The following is a 27,420-nucleotide window of genomic DNA, read 5'->3' as shown; positions in this document are numbered from 1 at the left end:
CAATGATGTGGTTTGTTCAGATTAAGTATATGATGGACATGATATATTCATAATGTACATATACATCCCAATACAACCTTTTCTGTCTACAGGACACTTGGATACACCGACCCCCATATTTAATACAGACAGATAGTAGAATGCTCTTATGATATATAATGTCATAAATTAAATAGCATATTATTTAAAATAACAGGGAAACAATAAGGGAAAGGAAAAAAGGGGGGGAAAAAAATAAATAATTGTCACAAATACCCCATTGTTGTTAACACTGTGTGGCTTTGCACATGACAAACAATCGCTTGTGTTTGAAATTACTTCAATAGCTCATGCAATACTGGAAGTAATCCTTTGCAAAGTACATCAAGCACTGTGAAAGGTTCCACTGATGCTGTGTGAAGTGAATGCATAACCGATGCATTTTTTTGCATTTTAAGGTATTCATTTTTGTGAGATAAAGAGTACTTTGATGTCAGTGCCACTCTGCGCCTTTGAGAATCAGTCACAGATATTTTTAAACCCAACAGTGAAATTATGGCTCGTTTGGACCAGAATCAAAGGAGAAGCCTGAGCTGTCTGCGACAACCTGATAATTCATATAATTGCTTGCCAGTTCCTTTGGGGTACAGTGAGATTAAGTGCTGTTATGCTTACTCAAATGTGTGCTGCCCTAACTCTCATCCAAATACAACCACTATAAAACAGGGCAAATGTTTTCCAGATTTCTCTGTTGTTGTTATACATAATTGAATTGTCATTGCATTCCATCAATAGAGGTCACATAGGTTACTGTGAAATGTCCATAACTATACAAAATAAAAAACACATTTGATTAAATTTAAAAACAACAAATAAACATTGACAAAAACAGACATCATGATTGAAAGTTAAAATTAAAAACAATTATACCATGGTCTTTTTGAATACTCGATTCTGATCGGCTGGAAGGTGTGCATTAAAAGCCTTTAACGCACAGGTAGCTCCAGCAAGTTTGATTACATTTGAAATTTAACTGACAAAATCACTGTAGTTTTCACCTGTTTGATCTAAAATTTCACTGTAAACATCAATAAAAGATTTAACTTGGCAAATGGCCATGGTATAAACGGGATAATCCACAGCTAGCCGTGCGTTAAAGGGTTTTTTTCTCGCGTCGGGTTCTTGGCCTCCACGTCGTGCATTAAAACCCTTTAACGCACGGCTAGCTGTGGATTATCCCTTACTTACATTCTGAGTCACAATAAGACACATTTCTAGAGAATTTAATTGTAGTCAACATCAGTTCGTTTTTATAGTTCGTTTAAGAGTATTGTCAAGATACTAATATAATACTTAGTATTATAAAAGCTAGAAAAAGACAGAAATTAAAGAGATAATTGTATGAATTATAGATGAAGAATCGCAACGTGTCCATTTCTTTAAACTTCTATTATAGTTTATTTTTTTATTATAAATTAATGCTGCATTTTTTTTAATGAAATCACTAACACGCCAAATGCGTTACACTCATATCCACAGTGCGTGGGTGATTTACAGCTGCTAAGATGTGAAATTCACAAACAGTGGAAGCCCTGCACAGCTCGTGCCGTTTTTTTTCTTCACTTTACTATGGGCGCATCGCCATGACGTCATCTCCCCAATGTCAACAATGTAGCAATTTAGAGGAGGCGCGTGCTGGAAATCCCACCATCAGCAAAGAGCGAAGCAGAAGCACGCGGTACAGCGTGCAACCCAACGCAGACGGAGATTGAACTCGATTTGAACAGTTAGTAAACGAATATATAACCGTGCACGGTCCAGTTGTTAAAGAGCGTCCTGCCGAGCGTGGACACCATGTGAAATCGTCTCTCTGAATACCTTCGTGCAGGAACAAGTGAAACTTTAGGTGAGTGACACAGCTGCCGGTGGTACTTTGCTTTATTATTACAGTTTGTGTATGTTTTGGTCTAACGGACTGTGTTGCTTACGGCCATTCGTTCCTTTAAAAGACGAGGCACTGTCTGAAAGCTTACGTCAACGCTTTTGGATCCACAGTCTGAGCTGCACTGCACTGACATTTTTGGGTCTTCGTGCTGCATTCAGTCACTAGTGGATGGCAGCAGCAGGTACAGTTATGGGATGAACCAGATGCACTCTTGAGACAATAGGAAACAGTGATTCAGCAGTAAATGTTTAATGCACTATTGTGTATTTTGTTTTGCACATCTATAAATAGAAACCAGTGCATTAAAGATGCATTAAAACTGGTCACATGATTCTCTCTCTCTCTGTATGAACTCAATGTATTGTTGGTATAATAAGAAACATTACAAAGTGAACTGATGTTGATCAGCAAGACTGTATTTAATGTCCATTTATTTATGTTTTTCATACGTATTTATACGTTAGTTTACGCTTATTCATCCGTAATGCAATCCTTATGTTAGTCAGCATTTCTGGTAATTGTTTCACTGCGCTCTGAGCAAACAAGGTTAGATGATGTTGAAACGAACGTTAAAAATAAAGTGGAACTACATGAGTGTGTTGTAATGAAAGTAGCATGACAAGTTTAGCTCTTGTATCTTAAATGAGGCATTATCTTGGGTTGCTTTTCAAATTGGTCTGAAACAGAGCTATATCTTTAACTTTTGTACAGTATGACCAACCATTGTGTCATGTTTCATTCTCTGTCTGTTGCATTGCAATGTATAATGCAAAATTTGTAGTCCCACACAGCCCAAAATCTTGTGTGTTTTTGATTTTGAGCAGATAGTGGATATGATACGGTTAATATGGGTGGATAGGTGTTTGTGGTTTACATCCTGTGAGATGAGATGTTCACAGGTCTTCTGTGGCTCAGCATATAGTGTAGCTCATTTCCTGTGCTTTTTTTGTTTGTTGACATTTAAATCAGATTCTTAGTATTCAGATTTAATATGGATGGATTTATCACAGTTTAGCTTTCCATTTTGCTTAGCAAAGGAGAGCTCTTTCTCGCGACACTTTTGAATGTCTGATGCAGCTCTTTATTTAGAGCTGTGACCTTACTGTGGTAATAACTTGTGGAAGAATTCCTGCAGTCTGACATAACAGATTGAAATCAATGGCTAGTCTTCTCTATTGACTGTGCAGAAACATTTCCTTAGTCAAGTAGTTTGTTTTTCCGATGAAAGCACCTGTTTACATTTGTGCGTTTTGTCAGCAGTTGTGGGTTGGACGCTTATCACCGGTTGAGAAAGTAACAGATGTTCTTTGTCCTCTGCTTGTGTTTGCAACATTAAACGGGGTTCTTCATTGGCTTGTAAATGCTTCTGTAATAGTTTTATAGAAGCAAACAGAAGTCAGGACTCAGGAGTGATATTGAGGGGGCTGCACTGTTTTACGTGGGAGGCAGAAAGCACTATACACAAAAAGTGAATGAGAGAGAGTAGATTTACTACTAGAATTGTATATACTGTATATTTGAAGAAAATATAGGTAGTGTTCTCCCATGAAAACATGAGTCATTGCCAAGGTGTTGCTATGCAGTTGCTAAGGTCTTACAAGTGGTTTTAACCGTGTTGCTGCTCTGTGGTTTCCAGTTTGTTCTGGTGGTTGCTTATAGGTCCAAGTCAAAGAAGCCAATCTCTTTGCTTGGCTCTCTATAGTTTGAGTCTCTTCAAAGTAAATTTATATGGGATTTGTTGGTTCGTTTTATCATCTGTCAGGTACAAACAGTAAGTCTGATTGCTTAGAAAAGAAATTGAGCACCTCACCTTATTTGAGATAACCTTTATGTTCATTGTGTAACTGTATGCATTTTTGCATTATCAAATCACTGGTTATGTTTAGTTTTGCTCATTTCTTTTCAGCATCTAATGTCCTCAGATGGACCAAATGACTTAAAGGGTAAGAGAAACAGCTGGAATGCACTTGGCCACAGCTGTCATTTATTAACTGTATGGACTTGGTGAACCCACTAAGCAATGATTCACTTCCTGCTGGACAGCTAGAGTTGTGTTAGTCTGAAAGATTGACCTGGTTCGTGGGATGCCTGTTAAAAGAACTAACAATCCAATTTTTTGTTACCTTTCAATTCTATGAATTATTTTAATTGCTTTATAGTACCCCTACTATATTTTGGATGAAAATGATCCAGTGTCATGCATTTCAAAGAATTCAAGTACTTTGACAGTGTCTAACACTGGGTTCACACCAAATGCGAATTAAGCGTTTTACACGAGTAAATTACGTACAAAGTCAATGCAAAGACGCATATAGACACAAACTCGTGGCAGGCGGTGCGAACGATGCAAATCGGGCGGAGCGATTGCCGCGAATGCACGTCAATCTCGTCTTCCGCAAAGGTTGAAAATATTTGTCAGATCGCGTCACTGACGCGAAAATAACTAACTTTTCCCGCGAGTAATAAAGAGCGTGGAACGTGTTCGCGTTTGGTGTGAACCCAGCATAAGACTCCCAAGACCGTTTTTTACAGTGTATCTTGCATTATGTTGATAGCAGTGCATGTCTCAGTCATTGTTGCTTCAACTCAGGGCCGGGTCTGGGGGGCCTAGATTTTATTAATTAAAATATAAAAAATGTAATACTTATTAAATACTTACTAAATACTTGTTTGTATTATCTATTAAATAATGATCTGTCAAATTAATCACAGAATTGTTTTTAAATTATGGATGCAATAAACTATGATTGTATATCTGCCCAACCAGAAATGTTTTCCCCCTAGTTGTGCCGGCCTGCTTCAACCACTAAATCCAATGCTTTACCTCAAAACACATTCACACCGAAACAGTGCACAAGAATTGCAAACAATATCCCTATACTGTTCTCTTATCTATGAGTTCTTTAAATGTAGGTGTTATGATGCTTAGCACGGCACTTCTTTTATTTTACCAGAACCCTCGACTTCGACGAAAAGATGAGAGAAGCGTTTTTTCTTATCCCCTTTTTGAAGTAGGTCACGATCAGCTGACTTAGGTAAAAGTGACACAGTCAAATCAGCACAGAATATGAATGCAGGAAACCAGCTGCGTAGTAAGCATTAAACACACACAAGGGTTTCGGTATGATGTGTGGGTTGCATTTACCTGATAATACAGCACTGTAGTGAAAGTGAGATCAACTTTTGGGTTATGCTTTGTCACCGAGAGGTTCACTTTACAGCATCTTTTTGGCGAGGCTGAATAATACAGCTGAATGCATGTGTGGGAATATGTTATGCACTGTTGGGTGTAACTAGTTACTAAGTAATTAGTTACTGTAATTTAATAATTACCCTTGGAAAAAGTAAAGTAAGGGATTACTCCATTTTTTTCTGTAATTTAATTACAGTTACTTCGGATGTAATTAAACTAAATGCTCTGTGTAATATATGTGTGTGCAATAGTGAAATTGATATCAAAATTCAAAGTCAGTCTTTAAAATCTTTGCTTTAATGTACAATTCTCACATTCGTAATACTTGTACTACTTTATGTAGTTTTATATCATTTATTTGAATGAATTAAAAGAGCCATTTCATGTCTATGAATCACTTCTTAACTAATCAAGGTTGATATAGGATATAGAAAGTAATGAGTAATAAGTAATTAAATACTTTTTGGAGAGAGTAATTTGTACAGTAATCTAATTACACTACTGAATATGTAATTAGTAACTAGTAATTCATTACTTTTTCAGAGTAATTTACCCAACACTGATGTTATGTCACCTTGTCTTGTTTGGGTTGTAGCCTACAGTTCAGTCAAGCTACGGGGCTGTGCTACAATATGTTGTGAATATACTGCTAGGCCCTTTAATCCCTTCAGTCGTGACTATATTCACACTAAAAATGCTTGCTTTTATATAAAAAAAGAAATACCCTTCATTAAAATCTGCTTAATGATTGGTGTTGTGCAGTGATATACACTGTAGTTTAGTTTCGGACCAGAGCTGTCCTGTTAATAAGAGTAATTTAACCTGAAGGATTCTGAAGATTTTAGTTACCACCTTTTGATGCCTGGTTATTCTTTGATTTACTAAAAGTGATCGTTCTGGTTATAGTCCGCTCTCAGAATGAGCAAACTTCCCTCGGGCGAGATGTGATGTCAGTGGCTGTTCTGTAATAAGAGAGGAACGGACGACAGCCTAGAAAATGGAGTGATGGGACGGAAAGGTCATTCCCAGTGGATTAAAATACCTGTGCTTATTTTGGTGAAAGATCTATTGAAACAACAACAGTGAACTTCATCTCATCTTCAGGGTGGTGGTCCAAAATGTCATTGTGTTATTGGTTTTCTCAGTTTTCTGGAAACTTACTTGGACCTTTAAGCATATTCATTTTTTTCAAGCTTGCTGTTTTGTCAAGTTGGTCATAAACAAGTGCAACTTTTACATTACCTGACAAGATTTGTGATAGCATTTTGGTCACACATGATTTATAATTCGAACGAGAGATGATGTAAATCTGGTAAAGCCTTTTGGATGTTTTTTTTATTGTTAGATGCCGCCATACGTCTTCGTACATGTCCTAGGTTTCTTTACATAAACACAAACATTTAAATGGTGCATGAGTAAAGTATGACGAAATTTTATTAAGCGTTCAGACATTTCAGAATTTGTCTGTTTGCATCCCTTTACTTTGCCGTTTTATGACCAGTTAATGAGATCCCAGTAAAATGAAATCTTCAAAGAGTTTCAGTGATTCTTAGGTTAATGGTTCTCTCTGAAATATTTGAGCCTGTAGTGCATGTGAGTTTTTCATCCTGGAATGGCGAGTGAACCGTGCAATTTTATCGTAGTAAATAGGGGTGTAACGGTTCAAATTACTCACGGTTCGGTTTGTGTCACGGTTTGAGGGTCACGGTTTCGGTTCGGTTTGTGCTATGTTCAGGGAAAATGGACTACTGACAAATAAGAACAAATATTCAAGCTACAAGTAACAGCACCAATAAAACAACAGAGCAAAGCTGAAAATAAAATAGCCTTTTGAGGTAGAAATGGATTAAAGTAATCAAATAAAACATAACATTGCATATGTACAAATGAAATAAAGACGAATCATAATTGAAGTTACAGAAGCTATTGAGTCACAAAGCAGTGAGTGATTTCCTTGACTTTTAACAGACAGCAGGAATATGCTGCTGTCGCTTTAAGAGGAATGAAACACATCCAGAACACTGATACTGTACACATGCATTGTTTTTCGTCTGTTTCATCCGTTCACTTAAGACATAACCTACTATGTTTGTTAAGATACTTGACAAGAGGGGCATGTTGACCTACTTCGTGTGTGAATTTGTCCGTTTAAGCGCTTCAAAGACAACTCAATATCTGCGCCATGTCTGAGATTTTCCTTATGCGCGCTTCGGATCTTCTCACAGCGCGAAAGCGAGTTTTCTTCTGCATCATCTTGCACTTAAATGTTTAAATTGGCAAGGCTTGAATGAGTGTAGTTTAAACAGCAACATGTGCTGTTCAGGTCTCACCTGCACTCACGCACTCACAACACCCGGGTGATGAAAGCATAAATGACTGGTCATATTACAGCATACGTCAATCCTATTGAAATTTGTCTACGTTATTTGATTTGTTGTAGGTATTAAATGTGTATCCATCGACAAACATACATTAGCTGAACTTTGTCAGTCTGTTTTACGCATTATAATTTCTAACGAACCATATTATAAATGCGTCGTCAGATTTAAGATGAGCCGCGTGCTGAACCGTTGCTGGAGAACCGTGCGGTTCAGTTTTTTTACCGAGAACCGTTACACCCCTAGTAGTAAGAAAATCAGGTTCGACCTGCTGGCTTAACACCATCAGTCTGTCTCTCCCTCACATGCTGGCCTCAATAACCATCTGTTTAGATGGCATGTCCAGACCTTGGTGATGCTGACAGCCCATCCACACGACAAGAGAGTGACACGACAAAGCTAGAATGCTCTGGTTGTAATTCACAAAGTGCGAACTGTGAAGTGCACTTCCGGTTTAGGCAACTTGTTGATAAGCGTTGAGTTCTGTTGACTTGCTTTGTTTGTTTGTAATGCAGATAAGATCTGAAAATCTTGGCATGTTTAAAAATGCAACATGAAAACTGACTTTCTTAATCTCTTTACTTATAGTAAAATCAGCCTTTGGTGGCTTTTCACTTTAGTCTAAAAATGAATATGTATTTTTTAATGTTTCCCTTGAACATCTGCTGATTGTATTCCACACTGCTTGTACTGATATGTTTATCAACTACGCTGCAAGCATCTGTGTGTATTTATAGAGGGCTTGCTGTGTTTCTGTGTCACTGTTGCCCATATTAAAGACAGTTATGAGTCACTTCTCACTTCGGTCTGGGAAATCATGATTCAAGCTATGTTTCAGCAGCCGGTGCCCAAAATACTCTGGCATGGAGTCACCATCTATCTTTGCACTGAAAAGCCTTCTTAGGAATGCCCTATATGAGCTATATTTCACTTGTTTATCTAGAACAGAATGAATGTTAAAGGGATAGTTCACCTAAAAATGGAAATTCTCATTATATATTTTGAAGAATATATGTAACCGAACAACGACAGTACCCATTGACTTGCATTGGTTCCATTGGTGTCCAATGACCATACAATAGAAGTGAATGGGCTCCGCTGTTGTTCGGTTACCGACATGACCGAAATCCCTTTAGATTACGATTCTGCCATGCCATCAAAAGCATTTTATTCTTCATGTATGCTGCAATATGCAGTAATTTAAATCTGACTTTCATATTGACTAGCATTACGTAGAAATAAATGGCTGAGTGCATCTTTAATAACATTAAGTAATGAAATTGTCATGCATTTATTTCAAATTTTGTGTCTGTGTTACATTGGGAACTCGAGATGGGCGGCTGTATGAATGCACTCGTAAGTGCATTTTTGGAAATTTCCCACAGAGTATCAAAAAATGGCTTGCATTTTTCAAAGAGCTCTCAAAATTATTTGTTCACTTCCTTTATACTGGCTTGTGAACATGACAGCGACCCTCTGAAACAGAGACAGCTAACCTTATTTTCAGCACAATAGTTCATTGTTGAAAATAAGGATGTCATTGTTGAGTTTCCTGCTGGAAAATCCCTCCAAGATGAGCTCTTATCGGAGGTGTATTGCCTGCATCTTTACCATCTAACCTGCAGGCTTGAAAGCTTCAGGACTGGATTGTTTCTAAAGCACGCTCTGTTTCGCAACAATAGCATGAGCTCATGGATCTAGAAATGGCAGACTGTATATTTAATGAGGATATGTTCATTCATCAAATGTTTTTAAAAGCATCTGTACTCTGAAGGTAAAGTTCACCTAAAAGGTAAAGTTCTGATGAACACAGAGAAAGATATTTGGAAGAATGCTTCTCATCAAACAGTTCTTGGCCACCATTGACTACCATAGTAGGAAACATTTCTTTATTAATTTCTTTGTTCTGTTGAACACAAAAGAAGATATTTTGAAGAATGTAGAAAAGCAAACCGTTCTGGAGCACTTTTGACTACCATTGTCATTTTTCCTACTATGGTAGTCAATGGTGGCCAAGAACTGTTTGGTAACAAGCATTTTTCCAAATATCTTTGGAACAACGCGAGTAAATGATGACAGAATTTCTTTTGTGAACTTCATCAATTACCAGCAGTTGGAATTAAAGAGAAAGTTTTTCTTTTGTTCAGCATGTTAACTCGCATAAGCTATTTTCAAAAGACAATATACTCTTGTTATTCTCAGAAAGAATTTTAGGGGTCGTAACTGAAAGGACGGGTGTTTTAATCAGGTCAGTATGAAATTAGGCCGGTCTTCTCTTGGTGGTCATAACGGCCCTATTGCCCCCTAAAGCGAGGAGGCTTTGAGTTATATGTACTTTTTTAATGAATGTCTTGGCGATCATGTGGAAAACAAGGTCACCACGTTTGTGCTGAATGTGCTCTGTAATCAATTTAATGTTTGTTCTGAAGTATTTAATGGGTTTTCTTCAACTTAATCTTACGTAACTGTGTTTGATTTCAGTTTCAAATATACAGTATATTGTTTTTGTTCCATAGTAAATTGTGTGTGTTAAATTAGGATTAATTGGTTCCATTCTATTTTTGTTTGAACAATCTCACAATTATTCAATTTCTGTTTTTGAAAGAGTGTGTATCTTTTCTCTATCAAAGTGTTGATGTATTTTGTGAGATGCTTATCCAAATTGACTTTATTTTGCATTTATCTGTGTGTTTATTTTTGCTAGAATCTAACCTTGTTCTTGCTCGCACAGTGTACTACCAGTTGAACCACAAGAACACATTACAGCACAATATCAAACCACGTTGGTGTTGGCTGTAGATCTGGGTCAGGGAATTTGGGGCTTCATAAATTAGGAAGATCTCAGAGCTGGTCAACATAGCGGGCATTTTAAAAAATGTTTTCTAATTATATTTCATTCAGTCCTGGAGGACCAGAAGCAGAATAGACTCGTTCTGTTGAGATCACACAACCACAGCCTAGTTTTTGTTGGGCGTTAATTTATTCCACAACCGTCTTCTGGTGAATTATTTCACTGTGCCGGATCTGTGCCGGATTGACTATATGCAATACTTCAGGTTTCATTGTAAAAACGCTCATCTGTATTATGGTCCTGGTTGTCTAACATTGTCATGCATCGTGTGTTGATGATGATGAAACACCCTGTAATTCCTTCTGTGTGTGTTTGCACGATGCTTTTTTTCTTCGTTTCAGACCGCGTCTCTGAATGATTTGACACGGCGGTGATATCTCATTAGCGCGGGTAGGCCATTGGAATGACAGCTGTTATCAGACGGTCTGCGTCGGTTCGAGTGGGTCTGCATGTGCTTCAGTGGGAAACATCATGTTAATGATTCATGCGCTGATGCAGAGATCGCCACAGACAGGATGCTGAAATGTGTTGTGATGTATGTCTGTGTGCGAGTTACTGTAGAGTGAGTCATTTTCTTCAGTAGACTGGTTTAAAATCATTCGGATATTGTTCTTTTATTTAGCTTTTACAACACCTTTGCCATTGACTGAATGTGGGACATCTGTGAAGATCCATTGGCAATTGGGATTTAAAGGGATAGTTCATCGAAAAATTTGAATTCTTTTATCTTTTATTCATCCTGATGTCATTCTAAACCTATATGATTTTCTTTCTTCTGTAGAACACAAAAGATATTTTGAAGAACATTGGTAACCAAACAACACTGTCCCCCATTGACTTCCACTGTATGGACTCAAAACCACTTAGATATTTCTCAAAATATCTTCTTTTATTTCATCACACAGGCAACAGATCATTTTAAAACTTGAATACTCTACAGCAATCATTGTGAATTTGTTTGATTCAAGCTTTGAGGTACAATACAGACAAAGCAATGGCCCATGTCCCGGCTGCTAACCTGATAATTATTTATGCTTAATGTGTTAAATGTGTTCTCGCTTTGTCTGCAGGCTCACAGCAAGGAATGTCTACGGAGGTGAAGCCTGAAGCTCCCATGTACGTGTATGAGTCGACGGTGCATTGTGCCAACATCCTTCTGTGCCTGAATGAACAGAGGAAGCAGGACGTCTTGTGTGATGTGACCGTACTGGTGGAGGGGAGGGAGATTCGTGCCCACCGGGCAGTGCTTGCGGCCTGCAGTCAGTATTTCTCTCTGCTGCTCAGGGGCCAGATGGAACATGAGCCGCTCATCAGTCTGCCGGAGAAGGTGAGTGTCCGCATGTGTTTGATTTTGGGGGGTTTGATTTTGACCAAAAACATAATCGGTAGTATTTTAACAGTATAAAGATTGCCGTTATTTAACAGGATTAATTTTTGACTTTGGCAACAACTTGTATTCATTGAAATAAGAAATTGAAAATAAAATAAATAAAGTATAAATGCACTTCTTTTAAATAAATATCATATAAAAATAAAAATCAATTACATAATATAAATTAGATGTATGCATATATTTTTGTATGTATACATGCATATATGTATAATGCATATCTTTTAAGAAATATAAATAGAAACCAATAACATAAACCAATTAGATTGAATATGTTGTTCACTGTCACAACCTACTGACAACTTTTAAACATACCGTACCTGTCAAAAGTTTTAATGTTTTAAATTACTTTTGTTGACAAAAATATAATTGTCAACATATTCATTTCTATCATTAGAAAATATTTTTTTAATTAAAAATATTTTTCCAAAGTATGAATAAATTCTAGGCAAGAGTGACTGTATTCTAAAATATAACACAGTTCATTTATTTTGGAGGCCTTTAGTCACAACATCATTTTCACAGTTACAATTGTGTTTCCATGGTTTTGATGGTTTACTGTATTCTCAAATGGTGGGAGATAGTTTGGACTTTAGAGAGGTGCGCAATAGATTAACATTAAAGGACTCATCGGATGAGCACTTTCAACAAGTTGATATGATTTATTAGGTTCTTCATGAAATGTCTGGAACATATTTTGCTTAAAAACACTCAATGGCTGTGTAAACAAAAACCTTTTTGCCTCGTCAACAACAGCTATGCTCACAGCAACCCGTTTGGTGCATGTCTCTTTAAATGATAATGAGTTACAGCGCACCCCACCCCCCTTCCGTCCGGCGAATCAACACAACACATGTGTAGTACTGCCATGGCAATGGTTTAGCTAAATTATGTTTCCTGAACTCCTCTGCGGTTAGTTTCGTTTTAAACGCATCTTAATGCGCTCATGTTGTGCGTGTATGCTTGCCTAAAATCCACGGAATGCGCACCTGCAGATCTCGGCATACGTGGATTTTAGTGCTTGTCATTGACAAGTTATAATGTTACACACACAACGTGAGAGCATAACTAGTATGCTGTGACAGATTTTTCAGCCTAAGGACGAATGATTTGAGACATTTAAAACGAAACTAACCACAGTGTTCGCCCATGTTCATTAGCAAAACAAACAGCTTGCCGCAGCTGAACATATTAACGCACATAATGTATTAACTAAACTCCAAGTGCCCATTTGCCAAATAACATATAAATATAGAGTAAGTTTAACACTGGCTTTGAATGTTCTATTTAGCCCTTGACTGACTTAGCTCCCTTCGCTTCGCTATCATATGCTAACGTTATCCTCCTATATATACGGTACACGTACGTTAATTCAGACTGTTGATAAATATTGCTTACATCGGCAGCTTTGTCTCGTTCAGTTGGTCTCGATCCCTCTTGAGGAACAACTTTGAAGCTTATCCTGCTTGTGCTGTCCCAGGTTGATAAAGCACTCCGGCTTGAAGTGATTCGCGCAAACAAGCAGGTTTTTACTTATGGTTTCTGAGGGATTTCCACAAAAATTTAATTAAATCCACTCCTGTCTCTTCCGAGGTTAGGACTCTGTGCAGCGACTACAATTCCATGTTGCATGTTGTCCACGAACTTTAGCCATGGCGTCATGTACACCGCTGTCGCTTGTGAAAACGACAATGGCGGCAGCGCCGTGGGTGGAATTGTGTAGATTAAGGGGCTGTAATATTAAAATAAGATCCTGCTTTTACGTCACAACACATGCTTGCAGGGAAAGGCTCATCAAAACAAACTTACTGGGATCTTGTTTTTCACGTTTTCTGGGTTGCTAGATGCACCGGGGACCCGATTATAGCACTTAAACACAGAAAATTTTGGATTTTCATCCGATGACTCCTTTAAAATTCATAATAGTTAAACCATACATTTTTGGATCTGCCAAATTCAGTTTATACTTTCTCGCAGAATTGAATCGATGATTTTGGGGTTGCTTGCGCAATGCTGTACCAGCTTTGTTGTCATTGTCATTTTTGCTTTTATTTATGCAATTAATGCATTCAAAGCATACAATATTATCAGTTTATGTGCTGAAATGTGTAATATAGCTACAGAAACACCAATGTAGATGAACTAACAGATAGAGATATCAGACGTGTCAAGGGTTCTTCTGTAGCTTTGAGTCTCTATAACTAGTTGTCTTGTCTTTGACACCAGTCGTATAAGAGTTCTCTTACAGAAGCTGCTGGACATATGATTTACAGTATTCATTGCTGAGTCTGTGTTGTGGTAGCACTGTACTTGTAGGTTTTTTGCACCTTAAAGCTGACCTGTAAAACATCCCACATCTGACAAAAGAGCTTTATTAAACTGAATGTCCCATGTTTCATGTTATACAGTCTTTCCTGTTTTTGTATGTATGTATGTGTGTGCATGTGTCCCAGCCCGCTGCCCTCATTAAATTCACTGGTTGTAACATTAAAGGAATATCATATGGCGCTTGGCTTTCATAAAGACGTGCGACTGCCGGCGGCAGCTGCTGATGTAAGCTGAAAATAGATCCACCGAATGCTCAGCATTTTCCCCCCAGCTTCTCAATTTATTAGCAGCTCTTGGAGGACCGAGTGTCTGGGGGAGATGTACTTCAGCTGGATGACTTTCTATTTAAAAAATGATGTTCCTGATGCGGCCGCGCTGCCCCGAGCATTCGTGGATACCTGCGAGAGTGATAGCACGAGTGAAAGTGATGAGAAGGGGGTTTATTTTTGCACTTGACGCTATGCAGTTCATTTCTTTTCATTCCTTGACATGAAGCTTGCAAGCCCTCGATATACAGGTCTCAATCACTGTTTGTCGAAATCACCACCTTGTAAAATAGTTGTTTTTCTGTAAGATCAGGTTAAGACATCAACTTCACTTTATTAAAATAAAACATCATGGAAGCCATATTTTGCTGGCTCTTTTAAAATTAGACCGTTTGATAAGTGGACTACAAAAAAAACAAATGTAGAACATGACACCTTAAAGGATCGGTTGACAGAAATGCAAAATAATGTACATAACTGTGTGTTCAGAGGTGTATAAAGACCTTACATAATGAATCGTTATGTTTTTATTACCTTAGAATGAGCTATTTCTATCTACATACACCACGGGTCCTGTTACATGGAATTCGCCATGTTGTTTCTACAGTAGCCATAAACAGACAAACTGCACTACAGAACACATTTCATAAATACAGTATCTCCTTCAGCAAAGAAGCGAAAACGCAACAACATCTTTGTTCTGTCGCCGTAGTGCTTCGAAAGGGAGGGGTGGAGTGAGCCGTTTGTTGCAGTTCGCAACTTCACCACTAGATGCAGCTAAATTCCATATACTGGATCTTTAAAGTTGCACACCACAGCTCCAAAAGATATTGTTTTGTTGGATTTGTTTTACCTTTAATTTGTTTAAAATGTCACTGTGACTTTAATGTGTCTTTAATGTGTCATCTCCTGTTCTGTTTTCTCTCTCCAGATCACTGAGAAAGGCTTCGGTCCACTCTTGCAGTTTGCCTACACAGCCAAGCTGTTACTAAACAGGGACAACATCCAGCATGTCATGTGCTGTGCAGAATTCCTGGGCATGCACAACCTTGAAGACTCTTGCTTCCTTTTCCTACAGGCCCAGATGAAAAGTGAGGTTGACAACACGCACACCAGCCAAACCCCCCCATCACCTCACCCTCCGAGTCCGAACCATCACGGGTCAGAGGACCCAAACATGATGTCGAACGATTCCAAACCACCTTTGTTTGGATCGAGGCTGCATCCCCGTGACCTCAGCTCGTCCAAGAACACGGAGCGATCACAAGTCAACAACGACCTATATGACCCACCACTGACCTTCGACCCCCATCGTTATCCTAAATATAGAAAGTACCAACAGGCTAAGCACAACATGAACACCTCACACAGCAGTACCTCAAACTTGCACGGTTTACTGCAGGAAACCGTCACCGGTGGCCCGGATCTCTTTAAGGTGAAAGCAGAACCAACCAGCGGAGAGGGTTCGGTGCCGCTGGACCTGTCTGAGGTTGAGCAGGATGGTCTGGTCAAGGGAAGGGGGAATGAAATGGAGATTGAGATGGACATGGAGTTAGATGACAGGCAGCTTAGTTCAACACCCAATGAACTTCCTGTTAGCAAACGTTCACCAGTGTGCCTGCACTCCTTTGTCAAAAAGGAAGTGATGTCTTCGGATCCGTGTTTTGCCGTCGATCTGCATTGTGCAAAGAGGACCTCTCACGTTCAAGATGGACAAAAGGACTATCAGGCTTTTGTTGGGGAACTTGGCGTGACTTCCCCAAAGAGGGCTGAGAAGTTAACTGCTAACATGTCCATCAAATCACCTTCCTTTGAGAGCGACCGAAGAAGCGTCATCTTTTCATCCGGGGCCCCCAACCATCTCCCGGCACATTCCTACCCACGTGAGAGCTATCTGTGTCAGGATGCCCATGAAGACCCATGGGCGGGATCCAGCCAGTCATTTCCCTGCTCCCAAACACTGTCACACACTTCTGTCTCTCACGAGCCCCCGACGTCCTACCGCAGACGGCCAAAGAGCAGCTGTCCGGTGCCCATCAAAATGTGTCCGCGCTCCTCTCGCACCGAGAGTCACATCAGAACCTCCAGCTCGTGTTCGTCCTATTCCTATGCTGAAGATGGCAGTGGAAGTTCTCCTTCCAGCCTGCCTCAGTTTGAGCTCTCTACCTCGCCTTGTTCCACCATGGAAAGGTGTCTGACCCTCGAGCACAGGGAGCGCAGTACGACCGGGCCACCCAAGATCAAGTCCGAGAAGTCGTACGACAGTAATTCAAGTGACGAGTCTGGATCGTTCTCTGATGGAGATAGCGAATCGTGTCCGAGCAAAGAGCGCAGACACGCAGAGGTTGGTTGGTTTTTCGAAAGTCATTTCAATGTGAAAATTGATAAAAGATAAAAGAATAGCCTTTGTATGCCAAATACAGAAATTATAGATGGAGCAGAGCTGTGGTGTAGTGGTTAAATGCTTTTGCCTTGGTGCTCTCATAGAGGCACAAGTTCGAATCTATTTCCTTGTCTCTCGTCCAATACATTTTGTTGCTCACCATTGATAAATACTTAAAGGAACAGTTCACCCAAAAATGAAAATTCTGTTTTTAGAAGCTCACCCTGAAGTTGTTCCAAATCTGTATACATTTCTTGAAAGATATTTGGAAGAATGCTTGTAACCAAACAGTTCTTGGCCACCACTGACTACCATAGTAGGAAAATTTGCTTTATAATTTTCTTTGTTCTGTTGAACACAAAAGAAGATATTTAGAAGAATGCAGGAAAGCAAACAGTTCTGGGGCACTTGTGACTAATTTTCCTACTATGGTGGCCAAGAACTGTTTGGTTACAAGCATTCTTTCAAATATCTTTCGCTGTGTTCATCAGAACAAAGAAATTCATACAGATTTGGAACAACTTGAGGGTGAGTAAATGATGACAGAACTTTTATTTTTTGGGTGAACTGTTCCTTTAAAAAAGAAAAAAATTAAAATGGATTAATTAACTAGATTAGTAGTAATATTTATTGTGGAATAAATTCATAATTACAAAACATGCCCACATATGATACCCAATCGGCAGAGACTGACAGGCGAGCTGCAGGAACTTGGCAAACACTGGAGGGTTGCCATGGCAATAAGCGCAGAGCCGTTCTTGCTCCTCGGGTCCCATTGACTTAATTGTACCTCCGTCTGACAGCATTTTACACATCAGCAGTTCAAGAATGTGTGTGTGATCGTCTGCTGTCTCATGAAGTCTTTTGATTTCTAATGACCCACTTTTGACAAGATTTGTCCTGATGTTTTGGAAGTATGTGAAAGAATCAGAAATATTGTTTTTCCAAAAAAGAGAAAGGGTAAAAATTAGTGTTTGTGATTCTCAGTTTTGCAGGCTTTTGCATAAAAACCTGGTTAATTTTTATTGCAGTGTAATGAAGCTGTAATGGGATGTAATATAATTAATATAAAGAGTAAATGTATAATACATCTGCTAAAAAGCATAAATATATATATATATATATATATTAAAAAAAAAAAAATTTTGTTCTTTTTTTTTTAAAGTAATTTAAATGTGGTTGCTCCTTTGTACTCCTTGAAGGAACAGTTCACCTGAAAATATTGTTTTATACATCTGGGATGACATAAGGTTGAGTAAATTATGTCTTGCTTTCACTCAAACAAAAAGTTACACAAACAAAACAAAAAAATATTTTTTAGTAAAAATAACAATTATTTCATGGTATGGTGTTTTATGTAGACATATAATTTAAGTATGTGCTTTTAGAAACTTCAACAAGTTGCAACCTCTTCGAATGATGTAACGCTGGGTCAACGCTGGTCCAGAAGAACTTCCTGTGTGAACAGAATACAACCAACAGAATATTTATAACCGATTTAAAATGATAAACAAAAATCTTTAAGGTTTAACAATTATATGTATGATTATAAATCGTCGAGCACTATTTATTAGTCTATAAATTGATATAAAGTAATTTATATATATTAAAGTGAACATTTTTATTTTCATGTAAACTATTCCTTTAACATTCCTTAATGTTTGTAAAATCATTACACAAGCCTCTTTTGTTTCAATATTGTAGTGACAACTACATAGTGACATATTGATTGTGTCAATCAAACAGTTTCAAAAATTATAATGATGATACCCAGGCATATGTGCCCCCTTGTCCAAAAACCATAATACCAAGGTGCTTTTCTGTGAATATGATTGAGAAGTCAGCATAAATAAATAAAAATTGGGCCGCATTAAAATATGCATTTCAGAATATTATCCCAGTGTAGTGTAACAATCTCTTTGGAAACAATCTTTCTGCAGCCGTCTTTATTATGCCCTTCACCATACTGGAGTTTGGAGCTTCCAGCTGCTGGTCCCCAGAAAGAGAAGTGGGGCAGCGGCCCCCAGGCACCCATCTGATGATGATCTGCTTCACCTCACAGGCTAACAGATGAGTCCTACTTCACAGAATGAGTTCCTTCTCCCAGAAACGACCTGAGAGAAGAAAAGAAAATGTGCTGCTGGAAGCGTAATCTGTCATTCTAGCCTTATTGCGGTCCCCACAGTAGTGGAGCGGTTAAATATAGACCTCCATTTTACACAGACTGAGCAGTGGCACAAGGTCATAACAGAGAGAGAGAGTATTCGTCACGGTCAGCACTGATATACTCCCTCGACAGAGCCTTAAGTCAGGTTTCGTCTTTGTCGGTGCGGTCTGTTTGCAGGATTTGTAGGACATCTTCATTTGCGTGACATTTTCAGAACCGAAACGTGATTGGCTGAACAATCTGAAGACAAACTAAACCGCTCTTTGCCTAAAATAATTACACACATAGATCATTACTGTCCCGGTAGTATGAAATCTCTCATTATGTTTCAAGTAATGACCCAGTGAATTCACATTCTTCATTCTTATGATGACTTTATTTTTTGTTATGGCCGGAATATTGGGAGAGACATGTCAAAGGCATGTTTCCTTGTTATTGAAAGCTGCAATTTGTAACTTTTTGTATAAAAATGAACAAAAATAGGTTATTGAATAGTTACCGGTAAACTTATAATAACTGTATAATATGAGACGTTTTCTACAGTTTCACAGGAAATGTCAGTTTGATGTATTGCCACAAAATTCTGGTTTTAATTAAAATTTTTAGATTATTTGAATCGGACAGTTATCGATTCATTTCTTTGTTATCTTTAGGTAGTTTCATTTAGTCAAATGTGAGTTAGGGCTGTCACGATGTCTGTTTTTCACGTTGCGGTTATCGTGGCCCAAATCATTGTTATTATCACGGTATTTAAAACCTGTTGAGAAGCCAGATAATGCTACAAATATGCTATAATGCACTTAAAATTTGAGTATAGGGATTAGAGAGAGAGAGTTTGTAACAATTGTGGCTCTAAAAGCAAAACTTTAAACAGGTGCTGAATTTAATTTATATATTATGATATGTGTAGAATTAACACAGTATCGATAATAATCATTTTTGATATCACAGTCACTGACAATGCCGGTATATTGTGACACCACTGATCTGAGTAAAAGTAGTATCTTTATATCTGTTGTCTTTACATTTGCTATAAATTCAGCTGTTGTTAGTGTCCTTTACTAGTGTATACCTTACCTTTTTTGTAGTGTGCTACTAGAATATTAGATGTGCTGTATGCTTTTGATTTTTTTAAAGATAGTTTGAGCGGGTCAGTGTTCTGAACGCAAAACAATAAATCATGTCATACATGTTAGTTGGCAGTGTCATCTAGTGGTGAACTGTCATATTCTGGATGTGTGAAATTTCAATTTTACTTTCTTTCCACAATGTGCAGTTGCACGTATTTGCAATAGATGCCTGCTAAATGCATGTAATGTAGCTTTAATGCGCTGTGTGCTTGCAGGTGAAACTGCCGTTTTCATTGGATCAGATCACAGAGCTTCCACGGAACGACTTTCAGTTAATGGTAAAGATGCACAAACTGACTTCGGATCAGCTAGACTTCATCCACGAGATGAGACGTCGCAGTAAAAACCGCATCGCAGCTCAACGCTGCCGGAAGAGAAAGCTGGACTGCATCCAGAACCTAGAACGTGAGATTCATAAACTGGTAGGAAGCACGAACAACCACACGCAGCATCTGCCAAGATTGTTTTTTGGCTGCTTTCATCTTGAAAAATACAACTTACTTAAACGGTTTCATCTATCTGACGTGTTTTCCGTCACTTCTCATTTAGTCCTCTTTTTATTTGAAGACTTTTGGAAATGTTTTGTTAGGATAGTAATGACAGCAAATTAGAAAAATGGTTTTGTTTTATTGAAGTACAAACTGCACATAGGCTACATACCAAAATAGTTATTTTAAATTTACCTCATTTAAACACTATTTTTATGGAGGGGAGGTTGAAACGTCTGAGAGTGGGACAGTTCTTGTTAATGTTAATTTCCGAACTTTTTACAAATGGGGAAAAACTTGATAAAAAAGAAATAATAAGTTGAACAATAAGTCAACCTATTTCTTTAAAATCATCCAATACATTTCTGGGATATCATTGACTACCATAGTAGGAAAAATGATTGTATAATTTTTTTCCTTTGAACACAAAATAAGATATTTTGAAGAATTTAGGAAAGCAAACCGTTCTGAGGCACCTTTGACTACCATTTTAATTTTTCTTACTATGGTAGTAAATGTGTCCTAGAAACGTTTTTCCAAATATCTTTCTTTGTGTTCAACAGAACAAAGAAATGTATACAGGTTTGGAACAACTTGGAGGGAGTAATTCATGACAGAATTTTCATTGTTGGGTGGAGTATTCCTTTAAAAAATAAGGGTGTGACATTTCTGTGTTGACCCTATGCATGTTTTTCTGTGGTAGGTGTGTGAGCGACAGAAGCTTCTAACCGAACGAAACCAGCTGAAGGTCTGTATGGGTGAACTCTGGGAAAACTTCTCCTTTTTATCTCAGGAGGTCTGCAGAGAGGAACAGCAGATTCCCGGGCAGACCCAATATCTGTATCATCTTCACTCAGACCCCGTTTTGTCCAGTTCAACCAGTACAGACAATAAAATCTCTTCCAGTCCCACCAGCATAGACCTCACGCTCACCTCGCACAGCACCGTGGAGACATCTTCAAGGTTAAGTGACTGCCAGGCCAAACATCAGCGAGAGAACGTGATGCTCCCGGACGCCGTCATGTCTGTGAGGTCGGAGCCTTTGCTTCAGACGAGCGGTTCGAACGTGACCAGCGATTTCTGCCAGGAGATGTGTGAGAAGTGTACCACAGATGAGCAGGCCAAGAAGAGCTGAGTTTTCATTTTTTATTAAATAAGAATATTGGTTCAGTATCTTTTTAAATGTTTTCTGTTTAGTTTGTTGCTACTTTAGGGGAAAGTCGGCGTGTGTGTGTTCGCATATAGTGCAAGAATCTTTTCTCTTTGTAACAGTTTTAATCTTTCATCTATATGGTATCGAGTTCTCAGATTTTATCTCAGGAAATGCAGGGTTTGTTTTTTTGTACGTCATATGAAGCAGCATATGCAGATGTGGTATTAAAGCATTTCAAACGGTTTGGACCATTTTCTGTTTTGCGTTCCTAATGTACATCAAGAGAAGAAAAAAGCTAATTATAAACAGAAAAACTTTGAAGTAAATAGTTGTTTGTCTGAATTCTGAAGTTTTTTTTAATTGCATTCTTTAACATTTAGGCTATCTCTTGCTTGCCAGAAGCCAAGCAGTCTCAGTTTATCCGACTATTTGAACATTTTGTAATGAATGGGATTTTATCATAAAGCACTCCAATTCTAATAATATTGAGCTGTAGATGATTGTCCTCCAAAATATTTTGTGATAAAGTGCCATTGGATACAGAAGCAGTTTTCTAAAAGTTTTTAAAAATCAGTTTTCTAGACTGTTAAAATGATTCATCAGGGACATCTGTTGTGCTTACAGCTCCTAGTAAACTTTGATAAATTCAATTATTCTGACTTTGTACAATTTTGGCAGCTCAGATTTCAGCTTTGACTCCTTCAGGATCTTGTGCACTTGTCATTGTTACTGTCGTATGAAATATTTGGTTTCGGTTGAATTTTGTTTGGATTGCACATTGTCTAGTTTTCTACCTACTTAAGAACACCCTCAGCAATGAAAATGTTTTATCTTGATATACACACCACTGAAAGTTTAAATGTCAGTTTACATATTTACTTTTTGTACGAATTCCCCTATTAGTCTTAAAACACTTCTACACCTTTGACTTAATAACATGACATGACAAAGCCTTAAAATGACACATGACGCTCACTGCTACTTTATTTTGTATTACTTCGTGTGATCATTTGTGTTACATGTTACTCACCTGTGTAATGTCACAATACTGAAGTTTAAAGGTGAGATGTTTTAAAGTGTAATTTAACTGATTTACTTAAAAATCTGTACATTGCATGACTTTGAAAGAGAATAAAGACTTAAATAATCCCGCAACCAAGAAGTATACACAGCATAAAACATGTTGACATTACGTTTCTGATAAAAATTTGGGGTCTCGAATCAATTTCTATTTGTATTGGACAAAACCAGTCAAATAACTTTGGCCTTAAATAAAACGCATTCAGTAATGCATGACAAATCTCTCATTTGTATACAGATATGGCCACAGGGATTTTTTTCGTTCTTGTGATCTTTAAGTATAGATGCTAATAATGTATAAATTAAGCATTTCATCATTTTTTGTTATATGATGCATCATTGTGATATAAAGTAAGGGCAAATCTAAATATTCATTATCAGTTTACATGAAGTAAGTAGAGTTTGCAACATTCACAGATCTACCTGTAACATCGATATACCTCTCATCTCTTACAAGGTTTGTAGCAAAAATGGTTTACAACCTTTTAAAAGGATGTTTTTCAGTCGTTTATTTTATGTAGATTTGGTATGTATTGTAAATAAATTCTGTTTGTAGATATTTGTGGCATTCTTAACAAATTATTGTTTCGCTCTTTCTTATTTGTTACTCGAATCATAAAAAGTTGTGACCTCAATGTTTATAATATAAGTGTATTTGTAAAATTCTTGAATGTGTCCACATTGAAATTGTCTATTAGGATATTAAATAAATTACCAAGCATGTTTCATGCTGATTTTATGTGTCTTGAGAATAATATTTGCGTGATTATTCCAAATTGATTCAAACACCAACGCTTTTGGAAATAAAACCTTTTTATTTTCTTCTTAATTTGATGTGAGAATCCACATTAGCTTGCATCACATCTTATGGATGTAAGCTAAATGATTTAAAAATGTTCTTTTTTGCCAGCTGTCTGTAGGTCTGAAGCATAATTATGAATGTCTTGTCGCTTCCATAAAAGTAATGGAAAAACTGTACACAGTGCTTTACTGGTAAGTTAAGGTGCTTATAATAAAAAATAGACAGTACAAAACAGCCCTCCTTAAACCACAATAAAGCTGCGTTTATCTCCATTCAGTTCTGCTCGTGAACGGCCTGTTACATTCCCGGTGTCCTTCTGTCCATCTTCATTTCACTTCTTCATGATTGAAGAGATATCCAAGAACACACTCTGTAAGCAAACATGTTAGTTATATTTAGTTACTAAATATATTGAATTTAATGACATTATAAATCTGGGTATTTTGGCTATTTTATAGATATTAAATGATTAAAAAATATATTTTTTTAAATAAAAAGTTAAGAAATGTTTGTATATTTATTTATTTTATATTCATTTTATTATTAAAATATTTAAATTTGTAATTTGTTTTATTAATTTTGAGTATTGGATATTATATTATTTTATACATTCTTTTATTAATAAAAAAAATATATATATATATATTTTGTAACTTTTTTCATAATTTGTTTAATTAGTTTTGAGTATTAGATATTATATTATTTTATAAATTAAATGTTAAAATACTAAAAAAAATCAAGAAATGTTTGTAGAATTTTTTTAATTAATTTTATTATTAAAAATATTTTAGATAACTTTTTAATGTTTATTCTTTTAGATTATATACCAAAATTTTAGAATGCATTCAATTTCTTTATTAAGTTGAAAATTGTAAAAATGGAGAATATTAAGACTTGATTATTTATAATGAAACTAATTTAGCCTCTACTTGCCATAGACATCCGGCGTCCCCCTGGTGGTGGGTTCATGGGCAGGTCGCTGAGCGAACCCAATTCGGACTCTGTGCTCCTGGTGGAGGGACAGGACGGACTCCCGGACACGCTGTCTGAGGGCACACGGGCCATGAAACTGGCTTTCCTGTTTTGCAGGTAGAAGTCGCTCTCGGAGGAATCCATAACGTCATCCCCCAGGTCCGGCACGCGGCTGGGCCTGTGCAGAGCGTTGCGAAGGCAGGCTGGTATTTCAGTATGGCAAGGCCCTTGGGCGTGCTGACCTTTATAACCCAAATGACCCGAGTTTAAAGGTCTGATGTCCCTCTCTGAGCCATTACTGCTTTCTAGATGCTGGTTACGACTGTCATCTAGCTGGTCCATGGAAGCTTGCGAATGCAGTTCATGAATCATGCCCTGCATGGGCTGACGCATTTGGCGAGGTTGTTGGGTCACGCAGGACACTGGTAGGGTGGCTGCGGCAAAACTGTTGTATCTTGGCATGTCGTTGCTCGAGCCCACGCAAGCGCCGGTCAGGAACAACGTTTCAGGGTCTATTTGCCCCTGAGGGATAAAAGTCTTCAACTGCAGGTTTTTATGGGGCGACAAGTATGTCGTCACGCACAGCTGCTGAATGTTCGATTGCTTGGGTTTGCAAAGACTGTCGTCCTCAGCGAGCTGGAGACCAGTTAGAGTCTGTTTGATTTTCTTCACCCCTAAGTGGGATATTTCCAAGAGGTTCAGAAACAAAGAAACCCCTGCGATGACAATCATGAAGACCATGAAGATGGTCTTCTCTGACGGCCTGGAGACGTAACAGTCCACGCTGTTAGGGCAAGGCACCCTCTCGCACTTGTACAAAGGATCCATTCCTATGCCATAAAAGATATACTGTCCCACGATGAACGCCACCTCCAAAACTGATCTAGTAAGGATATGAATAATATATGTGCGGAGTAAAGAGCCCATCAACGGAGCCTTCTTCATTTTCCTCTGCTCTTCTAACCACCTAAGTTCCTTCTCCAACTTCTTGTAGTCCAATAGCAGGGTCTCCGTCTCTTCCAGCTCGGCCCTGAGCTGGATTTTTCTTTTGTGTCTCTCCTTCTCCAAAGACCTCAGTCGGTACAGTGTGTGTCCCATGTAGACCAACGAAGGCGACGACACAAAAATGATCTGGAGCACCCAGAAGCGTATCAGCGATATCGGGAACGCCTGGTCGTAGCAAACGTTCTTGCATCCCGGTTGATCCGTGTTGCAGACGAACTCGCTCTGCTCATCCAACCAAACGTCCTCGGCCGCCACGCCGAGAACCAACATCCGGAATATGAACAGGATGGTCAGCCAGATTTTCCCCACGATGGTGGAGTGAATGTGAACTTCCTCTAAAATGCTCCCCAACAAGTTCCAGTCCCCCATCTTCACCGCCACATGTCCATACTTTGAGGGGGGAAATGCATTTCGTGAGTTGGCCTTTTTTGGAGTACTACGTGAGTTTAAGATGTTTTTTAGTGCATGCACACAGAAAAATACAATTTGAGGTCATTTGCATTCTAAATATCTTGCACAAATTGCTAACTACTTAGTATTAAATCTTGCACAAAATGATGTAAGCAAATTGATCAAAGCTTTATACATAAACATGATGAAACTTAACAAGTCAACTTACTTTTTAGTGGGATTTGCTGTCTAGAGTCCGCGGTATATAAACAAGCATGTTTTCCCTAACAAGGAAAATCTTTCCCTCATTTCAAAACCATGGAAGCTGCACTTAAAAGTACAGATGGTCTCTCTGCATCATGTCGGCAACAGCGAATGTTCCCCAGCGGTTGCAAGCACAGAGTTCACGGGATGTAGAAATCGATCTGAAAGTGAAGGGACAATGCCTATGGCGGATCTTATCAAGCAACGGCTGAAAAAAGCTCCCCCTCATACAGAAAAAGTTGCCCACGATGCCAACCAACCAAATGTCCCTCATGCAGTCGATACAATATTCTGTCCTCAAAATATGGTGATAGTGTTCTCCAACCATTTAGTTGAAAATGCTCTTTTTTCATCTATCGTGTTGATATCAAAAATAGTTTTTTTTTATAAAACATGAGCGCACATTTACATCATATTTCGTTAAAGTGCATTATCTACAATATGCAATGTTGTAACATTATGCATGCCTCTATCGAAATATATTTTTATCTAACCTACCACACGAGACATGATTTAAAAAAAGAATAATATGAAAAACATAACCCTATTTCATCGTTTTCCTTTCTGTTCCCCAGTGAGTTTGTGCCAACATCTTTCCATGTTGTTTACATTTGCGAACGTTCAATGTCAAATGAAAGACCTTGCGCTCGATTGCATCAGCCTCTCCCCCCCAAACTCAATATCAATACTGCTGTGATTTGTTGAGCTCGTTCTTTGTCTGTTTTCCTCTGGCACAAATCTCATTAAAAGTATATTTCCACGACATCGTGCAAATCCAACGACAATTGATCAAAAAGCACGGTTTTATATCGAAACGACAGCGAGGAGCCGGATCCACCAATCGGCGTGCGCACGCGAGTCTGTTATCCTGGTTCAAACCTTTCACAACTGATCACACTACGTGCTTCATGAAATGACCGGTCGTGCCCGAGGGTCTTTTATTAGCTTTCCATCACATGCTGGCGGGACCAGTGAAGATTGATTTGATTTTCCTTTGCAGAAGCTTGAACTGCAAATGCCAGAAGTCACATCGGGGACGCGGCGTTACCTAATGAGTTCATCCTGTGCTTGTTCATTTGATCTAATTGCGTTGATTGCACATTGTGCACTGTGAAATCCAGCGATGTTTTGTTATATTGAGATTAGGCTACTTGGTGCTATTTAGTCAGGATTTTCAACCCATCAAAAAGGACAATCACAACAGTTGAGTACCGTAAAGTAACCTATGCTGGGTGGTTTTGGGTTGTTTCAACTCT

At 38.2% G+C, this 27,420-nt stretch overlaps 2 protein-coding genes across 3 annotated transcripts; one reads left to right on the top strand and one right to left on the bottom strand.

Annotated features, from left to right (window-relative positions):
* The first annotated feature begins 1,633 nt into the window (after positions 1–1,633).
* Positions 1,634–21,646, top strand: bach2a (BTB and CNC homology 1, basic leucine zipper transcription factor 2a). The gene is made up of 5 exons (XM_057343619.1): positions 1,634–1,885; positions 11,417–11,673; positions 15,262–16,674; positions 20,226–20,432; positions 21,202–21,646. Exons 2-5 carry the CDS (start codon positions 11,431–11,433, stop codon positions 21,631–21,633), a joined length of 2,295 nt encoding a protein of 764 aa, XP_057199602.1. The 5' UTR covers positions 1,634–1,885; positions 11,417–11,430; the 3' UTR covers positions 21,634–21,646.
* Positions 21,647–23,788: 2,142 nt separating this feature from the next.
* On the bottom strand, positions 23,789–27,358 carry gja10a (gap junction protein alpha 10 a). Of its 2 annotated transcripts, none has more exons than XM_057343621.1 (3): positions 26,130–27,358; positions 24,467–25,946; positions 23,789–23,903 (listed from the first exon to the last, which is right to left on the bottom strand). In XM_057343621.1, exons 2-3 carry the CDS (start codon positions 25,877–25,879, stop codon positions 23,865–23,867), a joined length of 1,452 nt encoding a protein of 483 aa, XP_057199604.1. In that variant the 5' UTR covers positions 25,880–25,946; positions 26,130–27,358; the 3' UTR covers positions 23,789–23,864. The 2 variants fall into 2 exon arrangements, with proteins under 2 accessions (XP_057199604.1, XP_057199603.1); XM_057343620.1 differs by having other exon boundaries at positions 24,467–25,900.
* Positions 27,359–27,420: the final 62 nt, after the last annotated feature.

The sequence above is a fragment of the Triplophysa rosa genome, linkage group LG10 (assembly GCF_024868665.1).
Source record: "Triplophysa rosa linkage group LG10, Trosa_1v2, whole genome shotgun sequence".
In the NCBI taxonomy this organism is placed as follows: Eukaryota; Metazoa; Chordata; class Actinopteri; order Cypriniformes; family Nemacheilidae; genus Triplophysa; species Triplophysa rosa.
The sequence above is the reverse complement of the archived record's forward strand: the minus strand, read 5'-3'. Positions and strand labels throughout refer to the sequence as shown.

Bases quoted from the DNA above. Each gene is read 5' to 3' on its own strand.
- bach2a (XM_057343619.1), top strand. From the start codon at position 11,431: ATGTCTACGGAGGTGAAGCCTGAAGCTCCCATGTACGTGTATGAGTCG. The intron at 11,674-15,261 runs GTGAGTGTCCGC...TTCTCTCTCCAG, and splicing joins TCATCAGTCTGCCGGAGAAG to ATCACTGAGAAAGGCTTCGG. The intron at 16,675-20,225 runs GTTGGTTGGTTT...GTGTGCTTGCAG, and splicing joins AAGAGCGCAGACACGCAGAG to GTGAAACTGCCGTTTTCATT.
- gja10a (XM_057343621.1), bottom strand. From the start codon at position 25,879: ATGGGGGACTGGAACTTGTTGGGGAGCATTTTAGAGGAAGTTCACATT. The intron at 23,904-24,466 runs GCAAGTAGAGGC...GTTTGCTTACAG, and splicing joins GGGGACGCCGGATGTCTATG to AGTGTGTTCTTGGATATCTC.